This window comes from Eulemur rufifrons, chromosome 28 (genome assembly GCF_041146395.1).
Source record: "Eulemur rufifrons isolate Redbay chromosome 28, OSU_ERuf_1, whole genome shotgun sequence".
NCBI lineage: Eukaryota > Metazoa > Chordata > Mammalia > Primates > Lemuridae > Eulemur > Eulemur rufifrons.
In genome coordinates this window covers 71034277-71062201 of record NC_091010.1, presented here as the reverse complement: position 1 = coordinate 71062201, position 27925 = coordinate 71034277, and the positions used below count along the sequence as shown (strand labels likewise).

At 60.2% G+C, this 27925-nt stretch overlaps 1 protein-coding gene across 1 annotated transcript in view; it reads left to right on the top strand.

Moving 5' to 3' along the window:
* The window catches only part of CFAP46 (cilia and flagella associated protein 46), a 99479-nt gene that overhangs the window by 30574 nt on the left and 40980 nt on the right, over nt 1-27925 (top strand). The window contains exons 19-32 of the mRNA XM_069460240.1: nt 1254-1419; nt 7201-7350; nt 8268-8375; nt 8922-9088; nt 12392-12523; nt 12880-13042; nt 16853-16937; nt 18943-19081; nt 19305-19488; nt 21382-21553; nt 22564-22769; nt 24189-24491; nt 25110-25250; nt 25767-25915. Coding sequence (XP_069316341.1) covers nt 1254-1419; nt 7201-7350; nt 8268-8375; nt 8922-9088; nt 12392-12523; nt 12880-13042; nt 16853-16937; nt 18943-19081; nt 19305-19488; nt 21382-21553; nt 22564-22769; nt 24189-24491; nt 25110-25250; nt 25767-25915 — 2265 coding nt within the window. The remainder of the gene's footprint in view (nt 1-1253; nt 1420-7200; nt 7351-8267; nt 8376-8921; nt 9089-12391; nt 12524-12879; nt 13043-16852; nt 16938-18942; nt 19082-19304; nt 19489-21381; nt 21554-22563; nt 22770-24188; nt 24492-25109; nt 25251-25766; nt 25916-27925) is intronic.

Below are 27925 nucleotides of genomic sequence, written 5' to 3'. Positions count from 1 at the left end.
AACCACCCCCGGGTCTCTCCCTCCCACGGTGCGTGAGCCGGACGCTCACCTCTAACCACAGGTGGCCTGTGGCCGGCCATGGTGCGCGGCCTAGCCTCGCACTGGCGGGGCTGAGACCCGTGGTGGAGCCGTCACTCCTGCCCGCGGCCCGGCCGCCTCCCTCTGCCGCAGACACAGTCGGGAGACAGGTTTGCCGACGGCCTGAGTCACTCAGGAAAGCGACTCCGCACACAGGTCTCGTCCTGGTCTGGGATTTTGGGGCCGAGATGGGGATGGTGTTGAAAATTCTGTATTTTTTAATTCAGATGGATGTGACCATGTGAGGGACTGATGTTTTCCCAGCTAAAATTAGAAATCCGAAGATACCAAGTTGGGTCAAAATTTTATCTGACTAAGATGAAAAGACTGTACTCTTTGTTGCTTTGGTTTTTGGTCTAAACAATAGGATGTTAATTTTTTTCACCAGATACTGAAGTAGGACTGAGGGGTGAGTCAGAGTGCGGCAGGGGATGCACATTGTGAGTTTAAACTATGCACAATAAAGGAAGATGGGCCGTGCCGGTAGCCGCTGGGTGGCGCTCGGCCCGGGCGTGAGGCCCCAGCAGACGCCCCGGCCTGTCCGGGGAGCCCTGGGGCTCGGCCCGGCCCTCAGCGCCCGGGAGCCTGGCAGCTGCGCCTCTGCCTGTAGCTCCACTGTCCCGAGAGTTTCTGTCGTAGACAAAGGTCCCACCCCTAATCCCCACTTCTTGGCATACGGTGACCATTTTTGACTATTCTAAATGTTTCAGCGCTAGCGTGTTCCCTGTGAGAACCGGGAAGGTTCTGGTCTAGACCCGTCCACCTGGTAATGGACGTAACAGCTCCGACCATCCCGGACGGCCCCTTGGGGGTCCCGGCAGCAGGTCAGCTGGCGCCGCAGCCTGTCTACCTGTGACCAGTTCCTCGGGGACACTCTGAGGGGTCCAGCTGGGCCGCGGCTCTCACCGAAGCGTGAAGCCCACCTGTTAGGAGGAGGTGGCGTCACCTGGGCAGCAGGGACGCCCACCTGCTCTTCCCACAGGGCTCTGAGAAGGGCCTGAACCCGCAGCTGGCAGAGCAGGTAGCTGCTTTCCTGCTGAATTCCAGAGATGAGTCATGTGGCCACACTCGGTCACCCCAGACTGTCACCTTGGACCTGAGGCCGCCATGTTGGGCCCCTGTGGGAGCCTGAGCCATCCCCGGTTGTGGCTTCACCTCCGAAATGCTCTTTGCAGGGACCCCGAGATGCTGGCTGTGCTCTGTGACGCCCTGGCCCGCGGCCTGGTGATCGGCTGGATCCCCACCCCGGCGTTCGAGAAGTCGAGAAGGGTCGTGCGACCAAACATCTTCCACACCCCCCTGGACTCGGGAGCCACCTCTGAGATCAGGACGGCGGTGGAGGTAGAGCCCGGTGGGCGGGGGCAGCCGGGGTTGGGGGGGGAGATGTTTTGTGCTGGAAGCTGCGTTAATTTGATTAATTAATCAAATAAGGTTACATTCAAGAAAGTTCAGTTAGATATACCTAAAATGTACATTATTTTGTAAAAATCTAACTGCTATATATTTAATAATTTTAAAGGATGAAAACTATTTGTTGATTTTAAAGTTATTAGGTTGCTGCAAAAGTAATCGCAGTTTCAGTCCATGAATTTTGAATCATTATATTAATAACAAGGCTCAAACACATGTTTATTAATTAAAATAGGAACGATTACAATCAATACATTTTTGCCAGCAAGAAATAAGTTTGTTTATTCCTGTAGCCTAAAAATCCGTGCTTCAGGATTTGACAAACTCTTGGAAAGCATTTTCTGCTTCCCGCTGGCTGTGGAGCGTTTTCCCCGCAGAGTTGTCGGGATGCTGGAGGGAAGTGGTGGGAGGTGGGCGAGAGGCCAGGCGGGCGCGGGCGGGCGAGGGGTCAGGCGAACGGGGGCGGGCGAGGGGCCAGGCGGGCGCGGGTGGGCGAGAGGTCAGGTGAACGTGGTGGATGAGGCAAAACTTCGCAGCCCAATTCGTTCAACTTTTGAAGCACTGGTTGTGCCACCTGTGGTTGGGCGTCGTCATGGAGAAGAACCGGCCCTTTCTGCTGACCAGTGCGGCTGCAGGCGTTGCAGTTTTTGGTGCATCTCATCAATCTGCTGAGCAGACTTCTCGGATGTGATGGTTTCATCGGGATTCAGGAAGCTGTAGTGGATCAGACCGGCAGTGGACCACCAACCAGCGACCATGACCTTCCTTTGGTGCAGGTTTGGCTTTGGGAAATGCTTTGGAGCTTCCTCTCGGTCCAACCACTGAGCTGGTCGTCACCAGTTGTCGCATAAAATCCACTTTTCTTCACATATCACAATCTGATCGAGAAATGTTTCGTTGTTGTGTACAAGAAGGGAAGATGGTGCTTCAAAATGACGATGTTTTGATTTTCGGTCAGCTCATGAGCTTTTCCACCTTTCCAATTTGCTTGAAATGCTGAACAACCATAGAATGGTCCACGCTGAGTTCTTAGGCAACTTCTCGTGCAGTTGTGAGAGGATCAGCTTCGATGATGGCTGTAGCTGGTCGTTCTCAACGTCTGACGGCCGCACTGTGCTCCCCATCTTCAAGGCTCTCGTCTCCTTTGCAAAACTTCTTGAACCCCCGCTGCACTGCACGTGCGTTAGCAGCTCCTGGGCCAAATGCGCTGTTGATGTTGCGAGTTGTCTCCGCTGCTTTACAACCCATTTTGAACTTGAATAAGAAAGTCGCTCGAGTTTGCTTTTTGTCTAACATCACTTCCATAGTCTAAAATAAATATCGGCCGGGCGCGGTGGCTCACGCCTGTAATCCTAGCACTCTGGGAGGCCGAGGCGGGTGGATTGCTCAAGGTCAGGAGTTCGAGACCAGCCTGAGCGAGACCCCGTCTCTACTAAAAATAGAAAGACATTATATGGACACCTAAAACTCTATATAGAAAAAATTAGCCGGGCATAGTGGCGCATGCCTGTAGTCCCAGCTACTCGGGAGGCTGAGGCAGTAGGATCGCTTAAGCCCAGGAGTTTGAGGTTGCTGTGAGCTAAAGCTGACGCCACGGCACTCACTCTAGCCTGGGCAACAAAGTGAGACTCTGTCTCAACAAAAAAAAAAAAAATAAAAAAAAAAATAAAATAAATATCAAATAAGCAGCAAGTAATAAGTCATTAGCAAAAAAACATAAAGCGAGAAATGTGCATTAAAATTATGTATAACATAACCACATTTATTTAAGAACATATTCCAATATCAAACAGTAACTTTCAACAGTGCTAAAACTGCAATTACTTTTGCACCAACCTAATAACTAACCTTTTAATGACTTTGTTGTGTCTACTTTTTGTTGGAAAACATTGGAATATTTGGTTGCAGCACAGAGGTCCCCAGGTTCAGTTGATCCTCTAGATGGGTGTCAGTCATTTGTGACCTTAGGGTTGTCTTGATTTGGGTGAGGTAGGAGAAGGTCGATTTGCAGCAGTAAGTGGTTGAAAAGCAAGAAAGCATTTTTCGAGCATGGTGTGGAAGGCTTGGATATTGAACTGCATTTTTCCATATTTCAACAGGATCTTTCTTAGCATCAGACAATAACTTTAAAATGTCATCTACTGAGAGCTCAATCAGTTCCATCTCTAGTTCGTCAGGTGCCTTGGTGATGTCAACTAGGCGAGGCTGAAATGCTAATTTGAGTGTGATGTCATGATGCTCAAAGGCAGTGAACCTGTCATTGTGTTCTCCAATTGATAGGCCTATAGCAGCTGCACATTCTTCAGATGATTCGCGTATGTCATTCTGCTCACCAGTGACCTTTGCTAACTGGGGAAAATGTCTGAAATTTCCTTTTGAAAAAGAAGTGTTTTGAAAAAAGATACCTTTTTTCAAAATGCTAGGATTTTTTTTTTGCCACATGTCATATATAGTTTAACCTTGCAAAGAAATATTCAAGTTATTTTGATTTGACATAATATCACAGGTATTATGTGATATTACACAGAAGTGCTGCATTCCCATAGAAATTTTCTTTCAATAATTCACATTGCTGATTCCATTCTTCATAAATTTTAACTCACAGAGATAAAATTTTGGCCAACACCTGTCCCTGCAATAGCCAATGCACTTTAGAATGACATGACAAATCCATACTGATACCTCATCTTTCAGCTTTCGCATGTTATGAAACTAATGATGCCATGTTGCATTTGCATGAATATAGTTAACAATACTTACAACTTGTTGCAAAGTATCACTTAAAATAGTAATTTTAGCCCAGAGATTTTGCTGATGCAAGATACAGTGAAAAGAAAGGAGAACGTCTGGATCTTTTAATACTTTTTTCTGTGCAAGAAACCCTTCATGTTTTCCTGTTGTGGAAGGTGCACTGTCTGTACATACACTCACTAAATTTACCAGTTCAGTCCAACTTCATGGCATTTATCTTGAAAGTTGTTGAGGATATTTATTTCCTGTGTTCTGTTTGCAAGAGTGCCCACAGTGAGTAAGTCTTTGTAGCAAAGAAGATCTTCTGTTATGACCCAATGAAGTATAAAACCTGCGCCGAGTCAGTAGTATCAGCTGATTCATCCAAAGCGATTGAACAGTATCTTTTCCTTTTATAAGTGTTGCATTAGGTTGTTCTGTGAACTTGAAGGCTAATTCATGCTGCTGATCAGTTATGGTTCTCCTTGAAAGAGGCAGTTGTTTGTGCTTTGAAATGTTATCGGGGTCTGAGCATCCTACAACTTCAACAATGCATTCTTTCACAGTTTCTACATCACTGGATGGCTTCCCTTTTCCCCAGAGTATATAAACTACTTTATAAGTTGCTTCAGTGGCATTATTTCCAGGTCTCATTGCTGCTTCAAAGAATTGTCTTTGCTTTTGCTTTTCATTTGTTAATTTCTGCTATACCACCTTTCGAGCCTCTCCCCCTAATTTAAAATATTTGTGGTCCTTATGAGTGTCATAAGGCTGATGAGCATTGAATTTCTTTAATGTTGATATTGCAGCATCACAAAGCAGGCAAATCATCTTATCTTTAGCAGAAAAAAGATAATATTGCAATTCCCAATCCTCCTTAAGAAATCTGTTTTCTTCCTTCAGCATTCTCTTGGTCGTCTTTGACATGATGGGCTGTTCAGCAGACAAAATTTAAAAATACTGCTGAGCTGTGCAACTATTCACAAATTCCACTTCAAACAGAAACGCAGGGCAGCACTGTCGAAAGCTGAGAACACACTGGCGTACTCGACCCCATAAACTCGCGAACCAGCCTCTTGCCGTAGCGGCCCCAGTCAGGCGGGGAAGTTAGAACTAAATCGTGAGCGTAGCAGCCGTCAGTTTAGCCCTGGTGGCTCCTAATGTTCTTATTGTGCCGGTCAATCTGGGAGGATTATTTCATTGCAACTTATTTTATTCTTTGGTATTTTAAATATGTTCTTTTTAAATATAAAATAAAAATATAAAGGATGAACAAAAATGTATTAATAAAAATGAAAGGATTTGTTCTTTAAAATTTGGATTCAGCCAAAAGGTTGCACTTGACACATGTGGGCTTCAGGCCGCAGGTTCCACCCCTGGTCAACCCGTCACCGTCACCGGTGGACGCAGCAGGGCAGGAGTGCGGGGGCACCCTCAGGGCCCAGGGCCGCCGTGGCCGGTGGTGGCCGAGCACAGCAAACTGAGAAGCACAAGTGCCCCCGTGAGCGCCGAGGTCCCGGTGAAACTGCAGCCCCACGTGCCGAGCGTGCAGAGAGGGCGGGAGGACCTCGGAGGGCCGCCGTCCCGTGGAGTTTATCCCAACGAGCGACGTGAATTTGTCCGCAGTAAAGGAGAAGAGATAATGTTCTCGATGGATGTTGTGAGATGTTTGATGATCCGTCACCCATTTCCAACGCTAAAGAATCTGATAAAACTTGGAAGCAAAGCCAGTCTCTGACCACGTTTTAGCATGTGCCGGGCACTTACCGTGCTCCAGGCCGACGGCGGGCCGGAGCCGGGCTGGGGAAGGGCCTCGCGCCGCAGCCCTGGTGAGGACGGCTGACCCAGGCGCACTCCTGCCGTGGGCCGAGTGCGGCGCGTGGCTCGTCAGGAGGGACCGGGGGGCCACATCGGATTTAGGGCTTGGTTCTCGGAAGGCGCAGGGGGCCGGCTCCAGGGACCTGCAGGGAACAGGACCCTCGGCCAGAAAAGGAGCAAGTGAGGGAGGAAGGTTGGGCGTCGGGGCGGCCCCGGGTCCGGTGTGGGCCCCAGGGTGTGGACCCGAGGGCTGGATCCGCACAAGAAAGAGAAGACCCTGGACCAGGATCCGTGAGAACGTGGAACCGCATGGTCACGGCGGCAGGACGGCTCAGCACAGCGTGACATCCGGGAGGAAGAGCCGTGGCAGGACGTCCTCACAGCCAGCGACAGCTCCGTGGAGCAGGCGGAGCCAGAACAGGCAGCTGCGCTGTGGCGGGACGGGCCCCCGCCGTGAGCCTGCAGCTGGAGAGGGTGACGGCCGGTCAGCCCACAGAGGCAGCGCGGCCAGGCGTGTTGCAAGGAGCAGGTGTTCACGTTACGCTTCAGTGTGAAAGAGCAGCCAGAGAGGAATGTCCCGGGTTGCGAAGGGTCACTTGGTGGCCAGCGCTCACCGCACCGGACCAGGCTCTGAGCAGGGCCTCGCCGGGCTACCGTGGCTGTGCCCCCTTGGAGAGGGGGGAGCTGGGCACCCAGTAAGCAGGGCAGGGAGCCGGGTGCGGCCCCAGCTCACGAGCCCCCAGCTCACACACCCCCACCCTGCGTAGATCCCAGCCCCAGTGCGGGAGAGGCTGGTTCAGCAGGTCAGCCCCCCACTGGCTGCCCATCACCGGGGCTTTGGGTGGTTTCTGACCTGCGCCCTGGGGGCTGGTAGGCTTCGGGGCGGGCAGGGCACACCCTGGGGCTGGTGGGAGCCCACTATGGCCGTGACGAGGGCTGCCTGCTTGGGCGTGTGCTGTGTCCTCGGCCCGGGCAGGGGCTTCTCCGACACCAGGCTTGCCTCAGTGCCCCCGGTAGGCGTGAGGACTGGTGTGCGTTTGAAGCTCCTTCATGGCTGGACCAAGGGCCAGGTCCGTTCGTCCTTTAGTGTTGAGTGATTTGGATCTTGGCTCAAGTTCCCCCACGTAAAATTCAGGTTTCATAACAAGGACACGTCTGTCCTAGGTCTGTGAGTTTGCCCTGAACCTGACCAATGGGAGTGTCCCTGAGGAGGTGGTCCCCACGCTTGCCCGGCAGCGGCTCATCGCCACCTGGGTGAAGGCCAAGCAGCTGCTGCAGCAGCAGATCGGGCCACGGCTGGGCACGGAGGAGCAGGTGGGCAGCTGGGGGGCTGGGCCCAGGTGGGCAGGTGGGCACAGAGGAGCAGGTGGGCCGGGGGTGGGTGCAGGCGGGCAGGTGGGGGCCTGGGTGCAGGCGGGCCACACCACACCCTGGTACTTGGTGCTTCGCCTGTGCACTGTGGACACGTCTGGGACAGGGCAGGGCCTTGCAGGGGGCGTCCCCGGGGGCCCCTTCACCTCAGCTCTTCCCGGCAGCATCGGGGGTGTCTGGGGACTTGCTTTTCCCACTGAACCTGCTGCCCCCGGCCACCCTTGAGACACGGGCGGCTCCTCTGCCTGCGCATCCGCAGGGTCCCAGCGCTGCTGCGGATGCTGGCCGTCCTCGGGGCCCCTCCTCCAGGCCTCACCTGGAGGCTCACCCAGGCCAGAGTGTCACCTCCTTGGTGGGGCCAGGCTCCCAGCTGTGAACACAAAGGGCTGTGGGAGCAGGAGGCCGGGGAGGTGGCCCCGGGGAGCAGAGGGCTCAGGGCTGGCCCCACGAGCACCTCGGCCCCTGCAGAGAAAGCCGTGGGGGCACAGAGCCCACCGCAGAGTCCCACAGGGCACGTGCTGGACAGTTGGCACCTAAGCCAGGGCGGGGCGGGTGGGAGGTCGCAGGGGCCTGGCGGGGGAGGGGCCCACACAGGTGAGGAGGGGGAGAGGGTCACCTTGCCTGCCCCGGGCAGCCCCCACCCCAGGGCCTGCCGGCCTCCCATTCTTTGCTGGCCTGAGATGGTGGCGTGTAGGCAGGGACGTACGCAGGAGCCTAAAGTGAACACTCCGCGTTTGTGGTCCGATTGTTGCCGTAGGGCAGATGTTTCACGGTGTTAGATTCCAGACTGTTCCGGCTTCCCCCACAGCTCCGTCCCCGGCACCCACAGGCTGACACGTGCTCGGCCTTCCCTCCCGCAGGGCACCAGCGAGGACATCGGCTGTGTGACCAGGGTCCTGGTGGCCTTGGAGATGTACTCGTGCAACGGGCTGGGCCTCATGGACTTCACTGTCCCCCCGCTGGCCCAGGTGGGTGTCCCCTGCTGTCCTGGGCGAGCGGGAGCCGTGGGAGGCAGACCCTGCCCAGGGGAGCCGAGGAGGTGGAGGCTCGGGGGTCCTGCCTGGGGGGCGGAACTCGCCCGGCCCACGCTGTCCCCTCCCGGCACTAACTCAGTCTTGCGTGTGGCATGTCCTCTCCTCCCACGTGAGGAAAAGAGCTTTCTCTGCGCAGACCTTCCGTGCCCTGCCCACCCGAGCAGCCTGGCGCAGGTCACGGCGCCACAGGGGCTGCACATGCTCCAGCCCTCACCGGGCGGGTACAGGGACGCACGTGGCCCTCGAGGCATCACGGCTCCTGATGCGGTAGCTCAGCTCTGGCAGCGTTTTACGGTGCGGGAGATCCCGCGAAAGTCATTCCTCTGTTTGGAATAACATGCCAGGCGGGTGTCAAACCATGCTTAGGGCTTGGCCAGAACAGGACAGACAAGCACGCGTGCCCACAGCGCAGTCCCGTGCGGCCGGGCAGTTGGGAAGCCGCGTCGCTGACACTGTGCCCCTTCTCCCGCCGCCCGGAAGCTGGTGAAAATGGCCTCCGAGTGCAACTGGCCGGAACCCCTGGTGGAGCTGCAGACCCTGACGCGGCTGACACACTTCGCCCACACGGCGCGTGACCACGAGATCGCCATGGCCTGCTCGCACAAGGCCGTCCAGCTGGGCATCAAGTACCTGCGGACCTTTGGCCCGTAAGTGACCCAATCCCCGACAGTGGGCAGGGACCTGGAGCAGGGTCCCAGGTCACAGGTCCACGTGCGGGAGGGTCCGAGGTCGCAGTTCCACGTGAGGGAGGGTCCCAGATCACAGGTCCAAGAGGGAGGGTCCGCGAGATGCACGCCGAGGAGTGGTTCTCAGACGAGTGCTGTCCACCCCACCAGGTCACAGGGTCCTGTCTGCAGGTCTCGCTCAGGCCTCACCCAGGCACGTGACAGCCTCCAGCCCCAGGGCGTGTCCTCACGGACCACATGGTCAGCAGTGGCCCTGTGGAGAGCTGGGTTAAGGATTCTGAGGTCACACTTGCCTTGGTGGGGAGGAGTGTGTGGCCCATGGGCCGTGCATGTGACGGGCACAGAAGGGGTGTCTCAGTCCATTCAGGCTGCTGTGACAAAGTGCCGCAGGCTGGGCCCTCACACAGCAGGGACTTTTGGCTCCCGGAGGCTGGAAGTCCGGGATGAAGGTGCAGGAGTTCAGGGGTCTGGGGAGGACCTGCTTCCTGGCTGGTGATGGCGCCTGTCGCGTGTCCTCTCTTGGCGGAGGGACAGGGAGGGGCTCGGGCCTGTGGACGCGGCTGCCCCCCTTTGCCAGGCTCCGCCCGAAGGACCTGCCACTCCGGGGCCCCGCCTCCCCGGCCCCCCCCCCCCCCCCGAGGTCCCGCGCCCCCGAGGTCCCGCCCCCCGAGGTCCCGCCCCCCGAGGTCCCGCCCCCCGAGGTCCCGCCCCCCCGAGGTCCCGCCCCCCGAGGTCCCGCCCCCCCCCAGGTCCCGCCGCTCCCCCGAGGTCCCGCGCCCACCCCCCAGGTTGTGCCCCCCTCCCCCCCCCCCCCCGTCGCGCCCCCTGTGGTCCCGCCCCCCGAGGTCCCGCCCCCCGAGGTCCCGCCCCCCCGAGGTCCCGCCCCGAGGTCCCGCCCCCCCTCGAGGCCCCGCCCCCCCCGAGGTCCCGCCCCCCGAGGTCCCACCCCCGGCAGCGTCACCGGAGCTGCGGCTTCAGCGTGGGAACGTGGTCGGTGTGGGCTGTCCCTGACAGACGGCCGCTTTGTCTGAAGTCACTTTGAGTGACAAGGTGCACCCTGAGTAAATCTGAGTGGGCGCAGGGAGGAAGGACACGCCCGCTCCAGACCTGGCTGTCCCCGGCTTCCCGCCCTGCTGCGAAGGGGCAGGGCCCAGGGCGTTGCCAAGGAAGCCGGGTCCAAGGAGCAGGAAGCAGGCGACGCCCTTCTGGGCAGCCACCGCCAGGGGCTGAAGGAAGCGGAACGTCCCAGCAGTAACTTTGAGCCGAGGATTCTGACTGTCGTCAAGCATAAGCTGCGCCGAGCTGAGCCGCCCGCGGGGGCTTCCGAGCCGGACGCGGCAGAGGACTCGCGAGGGAGCTGCGTCGTGCGTGGGGACGGGCACGCCGCGTGCAGGCAGCGTCGCTTAGGGGTCGGAAGAGAAGGCACCTCTCCACCCGGAGCTCTGCGCCCACCGGCCCTAGCCTCCGAAGACGACGGCGACGTCGGGCAGGGAAGGAGAACGAGAGGAAAAGGACCGTTCCCAGCAGAGCCGCAGAAGGGGACGTGCCGGCAGGAATTCCTGGGGCTGAAGGAAGACGACGCCCCACGGAGCTGGTCCGGGCAGGGACCACGAAGCCGGCGTGGTGCGCGGGGGCGACGCGCGGCTTCTGTTCCCTCGGTCCTTAAGTTCTTTGAAGGACGCTTGCCCGCGTGAGACAGAGACAGCATCGTGCCGTGGGGTTGTGATAACTGCGAGGTGACACGGGACACACAAGGACGGGAGGGAGAGGAGAGGAGAGTGTTCCGGGCTCTCGAGCGTGCAGCAGATTAATTCTCGGCAGAGCGAGGTTGGTTAAGGCCGTGTGATCGCTTCCCTCCGGCAAGTGCCGGAACTCGGAGCAAAGCAAAGGCACGGCTAGAAACCCGACAGAGGACAAGCCGGAATACTCAGAAATAGTTACTCCCAAAGAGGGCAGGAGCCGAGTGCACACAGGGCAGAGGGCAGAGGGCAGAGGGCGAGCGGTGGGTCCAGCCCCAGCTCCGCTCAGTGTCAAGGAGCCAGCGTGGGACACAGAGAGCGGGGCCCGGCTGCAGCCCCCTCACGAGAGCCGCCCCCAGGAACAAAGAGAGGTCGAGAGCCAGCGCCAGTCATGGGAGAGCCCGGGGCCTCGTGGACGTGGCCGGTGCGTGATCAGAGGCGCAGAGACACCTCCCGGCCGTAAAAGGACTGAATCGTCACGAAAACGCAAATGTGCCGAGTGTGTGTTCGCCCAACAGCAGAGCTTCAGGACACAAGAGGCAGAGGGTGGCACCACCATGGTCGTGGTCGTGGCCGTGGGTCCCAGCGGTGCTGTCCTCGTGGCAGGTGGGACGGGGGTCAGCCAGGACGCAGGCGGTCCGAGTCACACTGTCCACAGGGGTCACCCAAGCGACCCTTACGGAGCGCCCTGCCCGAGACGCCCCTCCCCCCGCTGCAGGGTGTGTCGGCCTCAGAGGCCCGGCCGGTGCCCGCAGGCCGAGGGGCAGCCCCTTCTCCTCTGACCCCTCCGACCCCTCCACGCCGCCCCTGCGGTCAGGCCCCGGCTCTGGGGTCCCAGGCCCTCGCGGGGAGTCTACCCGGTACATTTATCTCAGAATAAATTCTAGCCCCCCACGTGGATGGGAATCGTGCCCAAGCCTCGGCTCCCGGGTGGGTGTGTGTGCGCAACAAGGGACCAGCAGGTGCTGCTTGGGCCTCACAGCCACGTGCCCCTGAGCTGGGCACTCTGGAGACTTCCGAGACCACCTTCCAAGTGGCAGGAGGGGCCCAGAGAGGGGCTCGGCCTGCTGGCCTGCTGCCGCGCAAGGAGCCCCTAAATCTGGGTTGTTAAGACAACAGCTCAGACTGTCTCAGTCAACTCGGGGGGTGAACTGGGCCCACAGCCGGGGAGTGTCCGTGTCTGCAGAGTGAATGTCCACACGCAGGTACACATGGGCCACACGCAGGCCACACGCAGGCACATGCAGGCACATGCGGGCCACACGCAGGCCACACGCAGGCACATGCGGGCCACAGGCAGGGCACACAAGCCTCAGGAGGCCGGAGTGTCACCTCCGGTCCTGGACGAGTCCCCACGGCCGGCCTGGATTTGGGGGGCAAGTCGAGTCCTGTCCCCGAGGGCTTCAGGGATGGGAGCTGTGCCTCCGTCTGTGGACCCCCCCATGTGGGGCCACAGGGAAAGTGACAGTGGGGGGGGCCCAGTGCCACCGGGCAGCAGCAGCCTCCCCCGCGGCTCGTCCTGCAGGGTGGAGGCCCGGCTGGTGGCGGAGATGCTGAGCACGGCCGCCTGCACCCAGGGCAGGAGCATCATGGAGAACCTGAAGGGCCGAAAGCAGCTGCGGCTGTCGGCCGCCAAGGCCTTCCTGGACAGCGCCAGGTGCGGTGACGCGGGAGGCCGGGGGACCTGGTGCTCAGAGCTGTGGGTGGTCCCGTGGGCCCAAGGAGGGTCTCCGGCCCACGAGGTGCCCGGCCAAGAGGGGGTCGGGCTGTTTGTGTGCTCAGCCCTGGGGGAGAGGATGGCAGGGAGCCCCAGGCAGGTGGGGGGCTCCAGGGTGCAGGGGCAGCCCTTGCCGGGTCACCGGCCTGGGGACCCTCCGGCTGGAGCTCGGCCCGAGCCGGGACGCCCCACCCATGCCCGTCCTGAGAGGGGGCAGGGCACCGAGGCAGCCCAGCCCCACCGGGCCCCCTCAGCCCGGTGGCTCCGGGCGCTGCGTCACCATCAGCCTCTTTCAGGTTCGGGGGTGTCGCGGGCAGCAGCGCCCTGGTGATGCTGGCCGCGCGGCACTACTGGAACACCTGGCTGCCCCTGCTGTCCTCCGCGGCCAACAGGAAGAAGGCCAAGGCCGGCGTCCAGCGGATCATCGGCATCATCAACAGGACGGATGCCCAGAAGCAGGTGGGCCGCGGGGCAGGCCCGGAGGTCTTCCCGAGAGGACCGGACATGCCGGGGACAGACAGACCCACAATGCCGGGGCGCAGCACCCCCAATGCCTGGGTGCGGCCCCTTGCTGAGCTCAGGGCTCTGCTCTGAGCCCCCAGGCACCTCCCCTGGGGGGATTCTAAACCGCAGGGGTGTGGGAGGGGGTGGGGGGGCCAGGCCCTGCCTGCCTGCGGGGCAGAGCGGCGCTGCCAGGACCCGGAGCAGAGGCCGCTGGGGCCAGAGAGGGCGGGGGCCGGGGGCGACCGCCGAGCGCAGACCGACCGGCAGACCTCGGATGTGTTGAGCTACTGGGCTCCCGGTCGGCAGGCATGGCCCCTGCCGCGAGGGCCCTGGGCTGTGTGGTCCCCGCCCAGAAGAGCCTGAGAAGTGCTGTGGACGGAGACGAGGGACCGAGACCGGGAAAGGACCCCAGAGGAGAGCAGGACCTGGGGTGTCTCAGGGAAACCCCCCCAACCACCCGCGAGCCTCAGGCCCGGGCGCCCTGCTGTGCTGCGGACACTGCCTGGGCTGGGGGTGGGCTCGGGTCAGACCAGCGCAGCACCGGGGACCTCAGGGCGCAGGACCAGGCCCGGCGTGTCCTGGGGAGACCGGCCAGCTCTGGGCTCCGTCCTGCTGGCCTCGCTGTGACTGGGCGTCAGGCGTCAGCCACCCGGCGCCCTCAGAACCAGGGTCGTCTTCTCAGAGAACCAGCACCGCACGGCCTGAAAGCTCCAGTGGGGGGAGGACGAGGAGGAGGATGGGGAGTGCGCGCCGATGGTGGAGGGGACAGCTGGCGGGATGCAGCAGGTCCCACGCAGGGTCCGCAGATGTGCTCCCCGCCCTGCCAGCTCCTTGGCCTAACTCCAGAAGGGCCGAGCTGGGCCGTGTGGGGCCTCCCCACTGTGCAGCCCGGCCCAGCCCCGGCGCCCGCTGGCCCCCTCTGGGGAGCCCCCCGGCGCCCCGAGTGTGGTTGTGGCAAAGGGCCTTCCAGGGCCGGCTGCCCTGGGGATTCGGGACCCAGCTCTGCCCTGGGGCTGCCTTCCGAGCCGGGACCGTGAGCACGGCCCAGCCAGGCTGCCCACCCCCCTGCCGCCCAGCTACCCACGTGTGGCATCCCAGGGGCGAGACGCAGTGCCCAGGCCCAGGGCTGGGCCTCCCACAGCCACCCGGCACGTGCCCTGCCTGCCCAGGAAGACCAGGGCCAGGTGTGTTGCTTGTGGCCAAAGGAGGTCATTGTGGTAGGCGTGAGGTTCTGGTTTCGGTTCTCTAACAATTCCGAGTGCTCGCGGGCCGTCTGCGCACCTTCTGCGGAGAGAGGCCCACTCAGGCCTCTTTGCCCGTTTTCAAATGGGGCTGTTTGTTGCTGCTGTTGCTGTAGGAGTTTTCCGTGTTCCGGACATTCTGTCCTTGTCGTTTCCTCCCACCCTCCGGGCGACGCTGCCCTTGGTTGATGGTGTCCTTGGACACGCAGAGTTCTTCGTTTTTGCGAAGTCCGACCTACCTGGCCTTTCTTTTGTTGCTTGTGCTTTTGGTGTCATTGCCAAGTCCAAGACCGTGAAGATCTTCTCCCATGTCGTCGTCTTAGAATTTTATAACTTTGGCTCTTAGGGTGAGGTGCTTTATCACACTGAGTTACTTTTTACATGTAGCATAAGGTAAGTCCAATTTCATTCTGTCGTGTGTGGACTTAGGTTTCCCAGCGAAAGGCTGTCCCTTCCCCGCCGAGTGGTCATGTCGCCCTCGCTGAAGGCGATTTGGCCACGCGCCCGGGTTCATCTCCTGGCTCTGTTCCCTCCCGTGAGTCCGTGTGGCCGTCCTTGTGCCGCCGCCGTGCTGGTCCGACCACCGCAGCTCCGCGACACGTTTCTAAGTCGGGCGGTGGGAGCACTCCAGCTTCGTTCTTTCTCAAGATTGTTTTGGTTATCAGGAGCCACTTTCAATTCCTTATAAATTTAAGCATTGATTCTTTAAAAAAGGCTGTCGAAATTTTGCCAGGGATTGCGTTCGATCTTCAGACCACTTTGGGTAGAACTGACATCTTAACAATGAGGATTCTTCCCACACACACACACACACACACACACACACACACACGCACCCCTCATTGTCGTATGTTGGTCTTGTGCCCGTGGCTGTGTCCTGAATTCATTTCCTGCCTCTAGTAGCTTTCCTGTAGATTCATGAGGACTTTCTGCGTGCAGGGTCCTGGCTTCTGGGAACAGGGACAGTCCTCCCTGCCGTCCTCACTCCGGCACCATTAACTCTGTTTCTGGTCGGCAGCTCTGGCTGGAGCCTCCGGCACGGCGCTGCCCGGGGTCGGCCTCTGCCCTGACATGGGGGCGCGACCGTCTTTCACACCACGCACGGCGTTAGCTGCGGGTTTCCCGCGAAGGCCTTTACCTTGCTGAGGAACTTTCCGCCTGTTTCTGGTTCTCTGTGGGTTTGTGCTGTGAAAGGGTGTTGGATTTGGTCCAGTGCCTTCCCATCAGTTGAGATGGTCGTGCGGCGTGTCTCCAGGGTCCTGCTAACTGCCGTGCCACTCGGGTGGCTGTCCCGGCCCTGAGCCACCTGCCTTGCTGGGAAGACCCCTCGGTCACTGTCACTGGTCTGTTCGAGGCACCGTTGGATTTGACTTGCTCGTGTTTGGGGGGCGGGGGGGTTCTTCATCTGTGTTCATAAGGAGATCGGTCTGTCACCCTCTGTTCTTGTGACGCCTTCGTCTGGATTGGGCGTCAGAGTGATGCCGGCCACGCAGAATGGGTTGGGGGTGTTCGTCTCCAGGTTTTGCTGCCAGCTCTTCCGTAAACGTCCGGTGGGGTCCGCTGGTCAAGCCGTCTGGCCTGGGACCTTCCTTACCGGGAGGATTCTGATTCCTGGTCCGACCTCTCCACGTGTTGAAGGTCGGTTGAGCTTTTCTGTTGCTTCTTGAGTCAGTTTAGCTCGTTTGTGTGTTTCAGGGAATTTGTTTCTTCTAGATTATCCAATCTGTTGGTGCGCAGTTGTTCATAAGATCCTCTCGTAAGCCCTCTCCTGTCCCTGAGGCGGGCGGTCCTGTCCCCGCCCCCTTCTGCCCTCTCTCCTTCCGCTTTTGGGTTAGATTGTTCTTTTCCTAGTTCCTTAAGATGCAAAGTTAGATCATCGATTTGAGATCTGTCTTCTTTTTGACCGTGGCCCGTGCAGCTGTGGGCTCGCCTCGGAGCAGAGCTCTGGCCGCGGCCCACACGGTCCCACCAGCGCGGCTCTCATCCCGCTGGCTTAGAGCCAGACCCCGACTCGGTGTTTCACATCTACACGTCCCGTTAGGGGAGCAGCCTCCCTGTGCGTGTGTGCGCACATGTGCGTGCGTGTGCATGTGTGTGTGCGTGTGTATGTTCCTGTGTATGTGTGCATGTGTGTGTGCATGTGTGCATGTGTGTGCATGTGTGCATGTTTATGTGTGCATGTGTGTGTGTATGTGTGCATGTGTGTGTATGTGTGCATGTGTGCAAGTATGTGTGTGCGTGCACGTGTGCGCGCATGTGTGCGTGTGTGCACGTGTGTGCATGTGTGTGTGCATGTGTGTGTGTATGTGTGCATGTGTGCAAGTGTGTGTGCATGTGTCGTAGTGTAATTAACCTCACACTGCAAAGCCTTTTCTTATAGTTAAAACGTGATTTTGTTATGACTTAGTTTTTCAGAAATTTAGCTGCAATTTCTGTAATTAGATACGGAGCCAAATGAAAAGCAAACGGTGGAGAGACAAAACGCAACGTTGAAATATGTGCGTTGCTTTGCGTTGCACCTTAGGAACAAGGGAAGACCCTGCTCCTGCACCAGTGGCCCAGCGCGGACTTCCAGGGCGGCGGGACCACCGAAGGCTACTTCCTCCCAGGTGGGTGGACGCGACGCAGACAAGTCCGTGGGAGAGGGCGGGACTTGAGAGCGGCTCGGACACTCCGTGCTTTTAAATTCTGCTCCTTGAGAAAGCCGCCTTAACCACGCCAGTTGCCACGGCAACGTCGATACAGCTTTTATTGTGGGGGGTCCCTGAGTGCTCTGCGCGAGTGACCCTGGGACCCCATTCTGCACACAAGCCGGCGCCAGCTCCTCCGCCCCGCCCAGGGCCGCGCAGCCGAGCCCAGAGCAGGACTGGAGCTGCGCCGTGGCTGCTGGGGTCCCGTCTCGCTGTGCGGACACACAAGTCCCGTTCCCAGCTCCACGCGGAGGGTGGAGACATTCTCCTGCACAGAATAACCCCAAGAACAAACGGACAGAAACATACGGGCCTTAGAGGACTGCATTTTAGAATAGTCATTCATGTTTACGGGAAAATATGATTGTCTGCTAAAAAATAATCATCCCTGTCAATGCAAGAGTTCTAGCGTGTATTTGGGAAATCTTTAAGGCTGTGGAGTAGAGCATCGCGCCTCGAGCATTTCAGTCTGTGTAAAACACAGTTGATGTGCAATGGTGAACACAACACGGCCGTGTGCAGTGACATCCCGCGTTGAGTGCCGGCCCCAGCAGCGTAAGCGTTTGCTAGTCTGCGAGGACAGGGGTGTGTGCCCGGCAGCGGCCCAGACCCCGGATGTCTGGACGCACAGGAAGAGGCTGCCGTGGAGCATCACGCCTCTGGGGAGAACCTGGAAGTCACACGACATTTTACTCCATTCTCCAAAATAAGAATTTTTAAGTAATTTTAAAAATTCAAATTCTAGGAAAAAATATCAGATAGCAGAATTGAACATAGCAGATATTTTGTGGAAAGAGGCACACTTCCAAATGTGTGGAAATTTGGCCGGGCACAGTGACTCACGCCTATAATCCCAGCACTTTGGGAAGGCTGAGACTTGTGCCCAGGAGTCTGAGACCAGCCTGGGCAATGTAGTGAGACCCCATCTCTACAAAAATTTTTTTAAAAAATTTAGCTGGGCATGGTGGTGCGTGCCTGTAGTCCCAGCTACCTGGGAGGCTGAGGCAGGAGGGTCACCAGAGCGCAGGAGTTGGAGGCTGAGTGAGCTGCGATGGCGTCACTGCGCTGCAGCCTGGGCAATGGCGTGAGACTCTGTCTCTAAAGAAAAAAAATATATAAATATCTAAAACTTCTTAATGATAAATTTTTATTATAAATAATGATAAAAATGGTAAATGATAAATGTAAAAAAAATTTTAAAAAGTTAACAAAGTGGGAGAATACTTTTATCAAATTTGGCAGCTAAAGGCTAGCTTCCTCTGACACACGAACACTGGAATCGGGGGGCTCTGCCGTGCTGGGCGGGGGGCCCAGAGCTCAGGCTCAGCTCACACAGCTCCATCCTCCCTCACGAGCTCAGCCCTCCCCGTCCTGATGCCGCATCTGGGGCCCCCGGGGAGGGGACGGAGGGAGGCTGGTCCCACTGCCCGGCCAGGGAGGCCGTCCGCAGAGACACCTGGCAAGCAGGGTCTCTGCCACAAGCCCTCGTAAATTGGTTAGAAAAGCATCACATGGCCCCAGGACATGACCCGGCCCGTCCAGGAAACGTGGAGGCTGCTGGGCCTCGGCTTGGTGGGGCAGGTGGAAGTGGGAAGCGCCGGGGGTCAGCGTCCCGGGGGTCAGTGTCCCGGATGCCCCAGGTCTCAGCTCCCCTCCCCTCCCCCCTTTCCCCTCCCCCTTCCCCCTCCCCCTCCCCCCCTTCCCCTTCCCCTCCCCCTTCCCCCTCCCCTTCCCCCTTCCCCTCCCCCTTCCCCCTCCCCCTCCCCCCCTTCCCCTCCCCCTTCCCCTCCCCCTTCCCCCCTCCCTTCCCCCTCTCCCCCCTCCCCTCCCCCTCTCCCCCCTCCCCTCCCCCTCCCCCTCTCCCCCCTCCCCTCCCCCTCCCCCTCTCCCCCCTCCCCCATGCCTCCCCCCACCCCCACTGCAGGGGCAGAGGACGACCTTTCGCTCCGCGCCGCTCTGTACGGGCTGCTGTTCCACAGCCACGCTGACCAGGACGACTGGGAGGGGGGCCTCAGGGTGCTGGACGAGGCCGTGCAGGTGCTGCCGCGGACGGCCCACCGCCTGTGAGTGGCCCCCGCCTCACGCCATCCGCCCGCCGTCCCGCCGCGTGCCTCTGTTTCCCAGTAGGAAGCCGTGCGGGGAGGGCGGGGGCGCGGCACAGCGCGGTCCCAGCTGGCTCGGCCGTGCGTCAGCAGGGGACGCGCAGATCGGTTTGGAGGCGTCTCGCGTCTCTAAACTTTGATCCTGCGGTTCAGGCGTCGCCTTCCCGCTTTGCCTGTCCCTCAGCTTGATCTTCAAACACATGGTCATCGTGAAGGCCAAGCTGGGCCGGGATTTCTCCATGGAGATACAGAAGTTCAAGGACGAGAGCGAGGAGTACCTGGCGCACATGTGGCACCGCCTGGCCCTGAACTCGAGGAACGTCTACGGAGAGCTCACCTGCTACCACAACGCCATCCAGGCCTTGCAGGTGGGCGCCGCAGCCGCGTGGGGTCCCGGTGGATGAACCGGCTTCCCACCGCAGACGGAGGCACAGGGAGGGAAGCGGCGGCCGGCGGTGGGTGGGCAGCGGCCGCATGGGTGGGGGGCAGGGATGTGGCGGATGGTGTTGCTTTTGCTCCTGCCTTTGTGGCCTGGAGCCACAGGGCCTCGCGCTGACCTGGGGACAGGGCGCGAGTGGTGGGCGAAGCCCCAAGGCTGCGCCACGGCTTCCTGGGAGCCGCGGGGTCCACGCGGGCAGGGGGCTGCGGCGTCTGGGATTTGGGGTCTCGGGGGCATTTGCTCCTCTCCCGAGGCAGATGGCCCTCACTGTGCTCGGAGTGGTTTGGGGAAGGCTGGGGGGTCTGTCCGTTGACCTCATGCCTCTGGTGACCCGGAGCTGGGCCCACGCGCGGCCTGAGCGCCTCACGGCGGGGACTGAGGGGGTGTCCCCGTCCTCTGCACGGACAGGCATGAACCTTCCGCTGTTCGTAAACGTCTCGAGAGGTTTTCTGTTGGGCTGTTTCTCCAGCTCGGGGCAAATCCTGCCACAAGGTCTTCAGAGTTGTTCGGGTCGGGGTGGCCCTCGGCACCAGGGTGACTGGAGAGGGGTCAGGAGGCCGGGCCGGGTGCACCTGTGGCTCCTGCGTTTGCCGCGTGGGTGCCCGTCCCTGGGCACAGCGTGCTCAGCTCGGGGCCAGACCCTGGGGATCGTCCTGCCCGGTGGGGATCGTCCTGCCCGGTGGGGATCTGCGAGGGCAAAGGTCATGCAGAGAAGGCAGGAGGCCCCGCCCCCAGAGGGAAGCTACTGGGCGGGGCTGTCCCGGGTCCCTCTAGCGGCAGAAATCCTCGAGAGTTCTGTCCTCCCTGACCCCGAGTCCTCCCCTTCCCTCCTCTGTGTTTTGGGGAAACCACTGATGTTCTCAGTAGATTCTTAGGGTTAAATAATTGCTCATCAGCACGGTCAGTTTGGGAACATTTCTTCGCCCCCCAGAAAAGCCGCGTCTGGCAGTACCCCCGCCCCCCGCCCCCCGCCGGCCGCAGGCGTCTCTGATCCACTCTGCCTGCACTGGACACTGGTGTGGGCGGAGTCCACGATGTGTGGCCTTTGTGGCCAACGCCAGTGCAGTGGGGGGCCCCGTCCCTCCTGCCACCCTGGGCCCCCAGTCCTGGCGCCTGGCACCCGCTTCTCCTGGCCTTTGTGCCAGGGGACCCCTCCCCGCCCCGACTTCCGTTCTGTGGGGCATCTGCGCCCCGAGCGCCTGGCAGAGTCGGCCCCACGGGCACTTGCAGAACGGACGGCGGGCGCAGGTGAGCGCTCGGAGAGCTGCCGGTGTCCAGCGTTTGGCAGCAGAGCGGGAGCAGTGACGTCTGCTGGTGGGAGCCCGGGCGACGCGGGCGTGAGGTCATCCTGCAGCCCTGCAGCCCCGTCTCGGGAGCTGGCTTGGGGGCGAGACTGTGGCCAAGCCCGTGCGCCTGCCAGGCCCCAGCGGGGGCCCTCCCTGCCCTGCGGGGGCCCCGCTCCAGCGGGAGATGGGGGTGACGGGGGCGACCACACAGATAAAGCCACATGCAGAGGGGGGAGGCATCTCTAGGAGCCCCTCGTGTTCCTCTGCCGCGGGAGGGAGGCGTGGGCACCTCGGGGCCCTGGCGGGGCTGGCGGGGGCGGGGCGTCCTCTCCGGGCATAGACAGAGTTTGCACTGCAGGTGCCAACACCCCTGTGCACACCTGGGAGACCTCAGGGAGCCTCGGTGGCACAAGTAGCCTCACTGGAGGAGGTTTCGGTAAATACGGGGTGAAAAGTAACCCATGAGCCCAGTTCGTATTGCAAATAACTGTGCAGCCCAGTTCCTGGGGTGCGAGCTGGTCTCTGTCGGGCCGCAGAAGCCGCAGAGCGAGTGGCAGAAGGTGGACTGCATCCTGGAGTTCAGCGAGTGGCTGTACCACAGGCAGTTTCCTCTGGAGGACGTGGTCTTCCACCTGCAGTGGGCGATCGAGATCCTGCTGGCCATGAAGCCCCCCCAAGCCAGCCCCGAGCCGGAGCCCCAGCCGGAGGGTGAGCAGACGCCCGCCAGGGTGCCGACCCCACGCGGCCCTGGGCGGCCTGCGGCGGCCAATCTGCTCCTATCAGGGGACTCGGCCTCTCTCTGCAAACCGCGTCCCTGGGAAAAGCTGCGTGTGGCCTGGGGAGACCAGGAACCCTGATGCAGGGAGCGGCGTCTGGGCACCGCTCGCGCTGGCGTCGGTCCCGTGGCCCAGACCAGGTGAAGGGCTCGTCCTCCCAAGCGTGTCTGGGCCCGGCCGGAGGCCCCTTCCTGCCCCAGGCTGGCTCCGCAGAGTCTCACAAACCGCCTCAGCTGCGGCCAGAACTCACTTCTTGCTCCCTCGTCACCCGGCCCTGATGCCAGGGCCCTGTGCCCACGGCAGGGACTCTGGGGGGGGGGGGACAGGAACAGCCCATGCGGCTCAGGGGTGGACACACAGGGCGTCTGGGAAACAGTGCAGTGGGCATCGAGCCCCTGCAGCCAGCCCAGGGGTACCCACACCACGGAGGTGAGGGTGACAGACCCTTGGCTGGCGCTCTGGTTCCCACCCCTCCGCCAGAGGGCAGCTCTCACCAAAGAGGACAAGGGCGGGCGAGGGTGTTGCAGCAGTGGAGGGCGTGGGGTCAGCCAGCCCCAGGCCGGGCTCCGGGCTTCTCTGTGCTGGGGCTGAGGCAGTCCCCAGCAGGGAAGGGCACAGCCGCGAGCGACACGAGAGAAGCACATGGGCCCGTCCGCTCGGCGTCCGGCCCACAGGTCTAGGCAGGTCGGGGCTGGAGACCTTGATTCTCACAGCCGGGTGAGACCACAGTGTGGGGGCGTCACAGCCCGGGCAAGTCTGAGGACAGACCCCGAGCCTCCTGCCGCCCTGGAGACAAGCCCTGTCCCCAGGTCTGGGGACTCGGAGACGGGATGCTCTGCTGAGACCCTGTGCAGGCCGTGCCGGGCAGGCTGCTGGGTGGGCGCGCGTGGCCGGGCCCGACACCCCCAGGTCTGCTCTCAGCCTCGGGCACCTGTTCTGCAGAGGAGGGTGTGACGGTCCAGACGCCCCCCGAAAGTCCAGCCCCCAAGGACATGGCGATGGCGTCCCTGGAGCGGCTGTGCAGCGTGCGGCAGCTGGAGACGCTGGCCCGCGCCTACACCGTGCTGGCCCTGGTGGTGTCGCCCGCCAGCACCCACTACGCGGACTACGCCCTGGTGGCCTCCGTGCTCCTCAGGCACATCTGGCAGGTGAGACCAGCATCTGGGGCTCTGGGGGTCTGCAGGGGCACGGCTTTTTTTTTTTTTTGAGACAGAGTCTCACTCTGTTGCCCACGCTGGAGTGCCGTGGCGTCAGCCTAGCTCACAGCAACCTCAGACTCCTGGGCTCAAGCGATCCTCCTGCCTCAGCCTCCCGAGTAGCTGGGACTACAGGCATGCGCCACCATGCCCGGCTAATTTTTCTATATATATTTTCAGTTAGTCAGATAATTTCTATTTTTAGTAGAGACAGGGTCTCGCTCAGGCTGGTTTCAAACTCCTGACTTCAAGCGATCCACCCGCGTCGGCCTCCCAGAGTGCTAGGATTACAGGCGTGAGCCACCGCACCCGGCCAGGGGCAAGTTTTAAAGAAATCAGAGCCTTTCCAGATACTTCCTAAAGACCTTCAAGATAAGAGCAAATTTCTCCTCTGTGACATTTGCATTTTTCCTATTGAATTACTCCCATCAGCATTAAAAACAAACTCCTGCTTGGCTCTCCCCAGCCTAGGCTGCCCCCTGCACCCCCGGAGCACCCTGAGAGGCCATAGGGTCCCCCCAGGGCCAGAGCCCCCACTCCCCAGCTGCCTGCCCAGGTCGCCAGGCGGAGTGCACAGACTGGGCAGCGAGACAGGTCCTGGACGGGTGCGCACTGGGCTTCCAGGGCCTTCCTGGTTCCCCTCGGCCCCGCCCCCTGCCAGCGCTGGCCCCACCCCCTGCCAGCCCTGCCCCCCGCCAGCCCCGCCCCCCGCCAGCCCCGCCCCTGGGACCTGCTGCAGCCTGCGCTTCCCAGCAGGGTCGGTGGTGACAGACCTGTCCCCGGAGGCCGAGGCGGAGGCCGCGGTAGGGTGTGGGGGGACCATGGGGCTCCCCCACGCAGTGGGCGGAGCAGAAAGCCAGGAGGCGCCGTGTTCAGAACGTCCCGGCCCAGCCTTCTGCGGGCCTGCGCCACCAGATGCAAACGCATCAATTAGGGACCTTAAACTAGGGCACTCTGTGCCTGGCACGTTCTCCTTGAGGGTGAGCCGTGACGGCCCCCCAGGACGCGCATCGGGCGGAGAGGGGCCACCGCCGCCTGTCAAGGGCACACACCGCCCCCCGCGTCCCCGCCTGGGCCCCGCCACCGCCAGGGCGTCCTGCGGTCATGGTGCGCGGTCGCCAACAGGAACCCCAAGTGCCCATGTCCCGTGACACCCCCGACAGTGACGTGCGGGCCGAGTGTCACCCGCGGGTCCCCAGGCGCCCTGGGCCAGCCGCTCTCTGCTCCGAGGGGCCTCCCTGGCCTTGCCCAGGGCGGGCGGTGGACGTGAGGGTCCCGGACCCCCTCGCTCTGCGGCAGCCTCCACCGGGCGCAGGAGGGGCGCGAAGGTGTGTGTTCACTGCTGCGAGTCCGCATTTCCTTTGTCCCAAGGTTTCTCTGACGACAGCAGGAAAATTAATTCCAGAGAATAAAATTCCTACAGTGGCGAGCTCGCACGTGTTGCTGCCTAAAAAAGAAAAGGAGAAAAGTAAAGAAAAGGAGAAGAGTAAAGAGAAGGAGAAGAGTAAAGAGAAGGAGAAGAGTAAAGAGAAGGAGAAGCCCGTAGAGAGGGAGAGGCCCGTGGAGAGGGAGAGGCCCGTGGAGAGGGAGAAGCCCACGCGGAGGGAGAGGCCGAAAGAGACGGAGAAGCTGCGTGAGAAGGAGGAGAAGGAGCACAGCAAGGAGGCCAAGCAGGTGACGTCCCTGGAGGGCGGGGCCAGGCCTGCAGCGCTGTCGTGCCAGCTCCTCTGGGGACAGCGTCAGGGGACGTCTGTATCGCACCCGGCCTTGCCCTGGCGGGAATCCCATGCCCTTTGCCAGTCTCTCTACCGCGAGGTTTGCACAAAGCCGCCGCCCCAGGTCTGGGGGCCCAGGGGCCCTTGGCAGCTGGCACCGTCTGTCCCTGGCGTGAAGGCCGCGTCCAGAGTGGTGTGAAAGTGGTTTCCGTGTCCCGTGAAACCTTCCATCCTGGAAACGGTTGCTTCTCCCAGAGCCGCCGCGGTCTGAGAACCGCCACCCTGGGCCCTGTGGGGGTCACAGCGCAGCTCCCCAGCGGCGTCGGCCTCAGCGCTCGCGGGTCCCCAGCCCGGGCTCCCGCGGGCGGACTCTGGCTGCACAAGGGGCAGGAAGGTCACTGTGACTGTTCCGAACAGTGTCCGGAGCCATATCTGGGGCACGGAATCAGACGTGGCCCTGGCAGGCCGCCCCCCGGGCCGAGGGCGGCAGTGGCGCCGTCTTCCCAATTCTTGCCCCACCGAGGGGCACGTTTCACGCCTGCTTTGCAAAGCGGAACCTGCCTTCTCGCCCCCGCAGCACGTGCCCAGCAGAGGCCCCGAGGTGCTGCCGGCCAGCGTGGAGGAGTGGGCCTCCTACGCCTGCCCCGACGAGGTGCTGTCGGTGCTCAGACAGGACAGAAGCGACTCAACCGTCAACTCGGCCAGCGTCCAGAATCCTGTGAGTCGGGGTCAGGAAATCCTTGGAGGCCTCGGTCCTGCGGCCCCCCACGCCCAGGGCCGTGTGCCACCAACTCGCAGTGTGACCTGTGACCAGAGAGAGATGTGAGGCCGGGTGGAGCCTGGCACCGTGGGACGGGGACACGCCAGCCCAGGGCCCCACCCTACGCGGCTCTGTCCCAGCGGCCTGTGTCGCGGGAGCGTGTCCCTCCTGCCCCCGCGAGCACCTGCCCCGGCGGCCGCTCTGTGGTCGGTGACCTGCCCTGACGAGTTCGCACAGGCCGGGCGGCCGGAAAAACAGAGATTCATCCTCTCACAGCCCTGGAGGCCGAAGCCCCAACCCAGGTGTCGGCAGGGCCGCTCCCCGCAGAGGCTCCCGGAAGAAACTTCCAGCCTCCTCCCCTGGGCTCCAGCTCTGGCCTCGCAGGGATGGAGTCATGCGGAGAACGACCCTTCAGCTCGCGGCCTGACCCCCTTCCCCTCCCGTGGCCTAAGTGTGTGTTGTGTGTCTGTGCAGACGTACACGTTGTATTACCTGGACCGCTTGGTCACCATCCTGCAGAAGATGTCCCTTCATGAGCTCACGGTCCCCATCCTGCAGCTGGGAGTCCTGATTTCAGACGCCGTGGTGGAAAGCAAGAGCCTCGCGGACCTCTACCACCTCCGGTCGGTACGCCCCTCCGTTTCCAAGGAGATGCTTAAGTGCTTAGAGTGAAAATTTCCCTAGAGCAACATAAAAACAAGCAACATCTTAAAATAGTAATTTTCTTTATTCTGTAAATAATAAGATCCCTAAGATTTATAAGCCAAATCAAAATAATTGAATCAAAATGGTATTTTTACTTTAAAATTCCTGTGTGGGCCGGGTGCGGTGGCTCACGCCTGTAATCCTAGCACTCTGGGAGGCCGAGGCGGGTGGATCGCTCAAGGTCAGGAGTTCGAGACCAGCCTGAGCAAGAGCGAGACCCCGTCTCTACTAAAAATAGAAAGAAATTATATGAACAACTAAAAATATATATATAGAAAAATTAGCCGGGCATGGTGGCGCATGCCTATAGTCCCAGCTACTCGGGAGGCTGAGACAGGAGGATCGCTTGAGCCCAGGAGTTTGAGGTTGCTGTGAGCTAGGCTGACGCCACGGCACTCACTCTAGCCTGGGCAACAGAGTGAGACTCTGTCTCAAAAAAAAAAAAAAATTCCTGTGTGATCCTCAAGAGAATGTTGTTGTCTCAAGGACACACCCTGAGCACCAGGGAGCAGCCCTGGGAACGCTGGGTTCCGCCCGTAGCAAAGCGGATACCGCAGTAGAGTGAGTCGCACGGGGTTCTGCTGTCCCGGTGCACATACGGTCTATGTCTGCACCATGCTTTAGTAAGTGTGCAAAGCATTGTTTTGAAAAACTACATACCTTAGTTTAAAAATACTTTATTGCTAAAACATGCTAGCAATTTCCTAAGACGAGCGGAGTCTGCCACACTGGCCGCCTCCTCCCGTCAGGACAGAGTTCTCTGCACCGTGAGTTGCTGTCCGACAGCCTTTTCCCCGGAGTAGGTCTTCTCTCAAAACGGAAATGAGTCGAACCTTTCAAACTCTCTTGCTGCTTTACCAACACAATGTGTGGAATGTTCTACATCATTTTTGTCTTTTCAACACTGTTCACGGCCGCTTCCCCAGGAGCAGGTTCCAGCTCAAAAACCCACTCTGCTCATCCAGGAGAGGCAACTCCTCACCTGTTCATGTCCTGTCCCGAGACTGCAGCAATTCAGTCCCATCTTCAGGCTCCACTTCCGGCTCTAGTTCTCTTGCCGTTTCCACCACATCTGCGGTTCCTTCCTCCACCGAGGTCTCGAACCCTCAAAGTCCTCCATGAGGGTTGGAATCCACATCTTCCAGACTCCTGTTCATGTTGATAGCTTGACCTCCTCCCATGAGTCAGGAATGTTCTTAATGGCGTCTAGAATGGTGAGGCCTTTCCAGGAGGTTTTCAACTTACTTCGCCCAGATCCGTCAGAGGAATCACTAACTATGGCAGCCATAGCTTATGAAATTGTATTTCCGAAACGATAAGACTTGAAGGTCAAAATTCCTCCTTGCTCCATGGGCTGCAGATTAGATGTGTCAGCAGATGTTAAAAACAACATCCATCTCCCTGCACTTCTCCATCAGAGCTCCGGGGTGACCAGGTGCATTGTCAGTGGGCAATAATATTTTGAAAGGCATCTTTTTTCTGAGCAGTGGGTCTCAGCAGTGGGCTTAGAACGTCCAGTGAACCCTGCTGTGAACCGATGTGCCGTCTCCAAGCCTTGCGGTTCCGTCCACAGAGCTCAGGCCGAGTGGAGTTAGCATCATGCGTAAGGGCCCTGGGAATCTCAGGGTGGTCAACGAGCACTGGCTTCAACTCAAAGTCACGGCTGCCTTAGCCCTAACAGGAGAGTCAGCCTGTCCTTTGAAGCTTTGAAGCCAGGCGCTGACTTCTCCTCTCGAGCTAGGACAGTCCTAGGTGGCACCTTCTTGCAATGGGAGGCCGTTTCCTCTGCACTGAGACTCAGTTGTCAGCGTAGCTGCCTTCGTCAGATCTCCTGGGCCCCTGGCTGCGGCGTCTCCATCAGCACCTGCTGCTGCACCTGTGCCGTCTTGCTGTGGAGACGGCTTCTTCCCTTGGGCCTCAGGCACCCA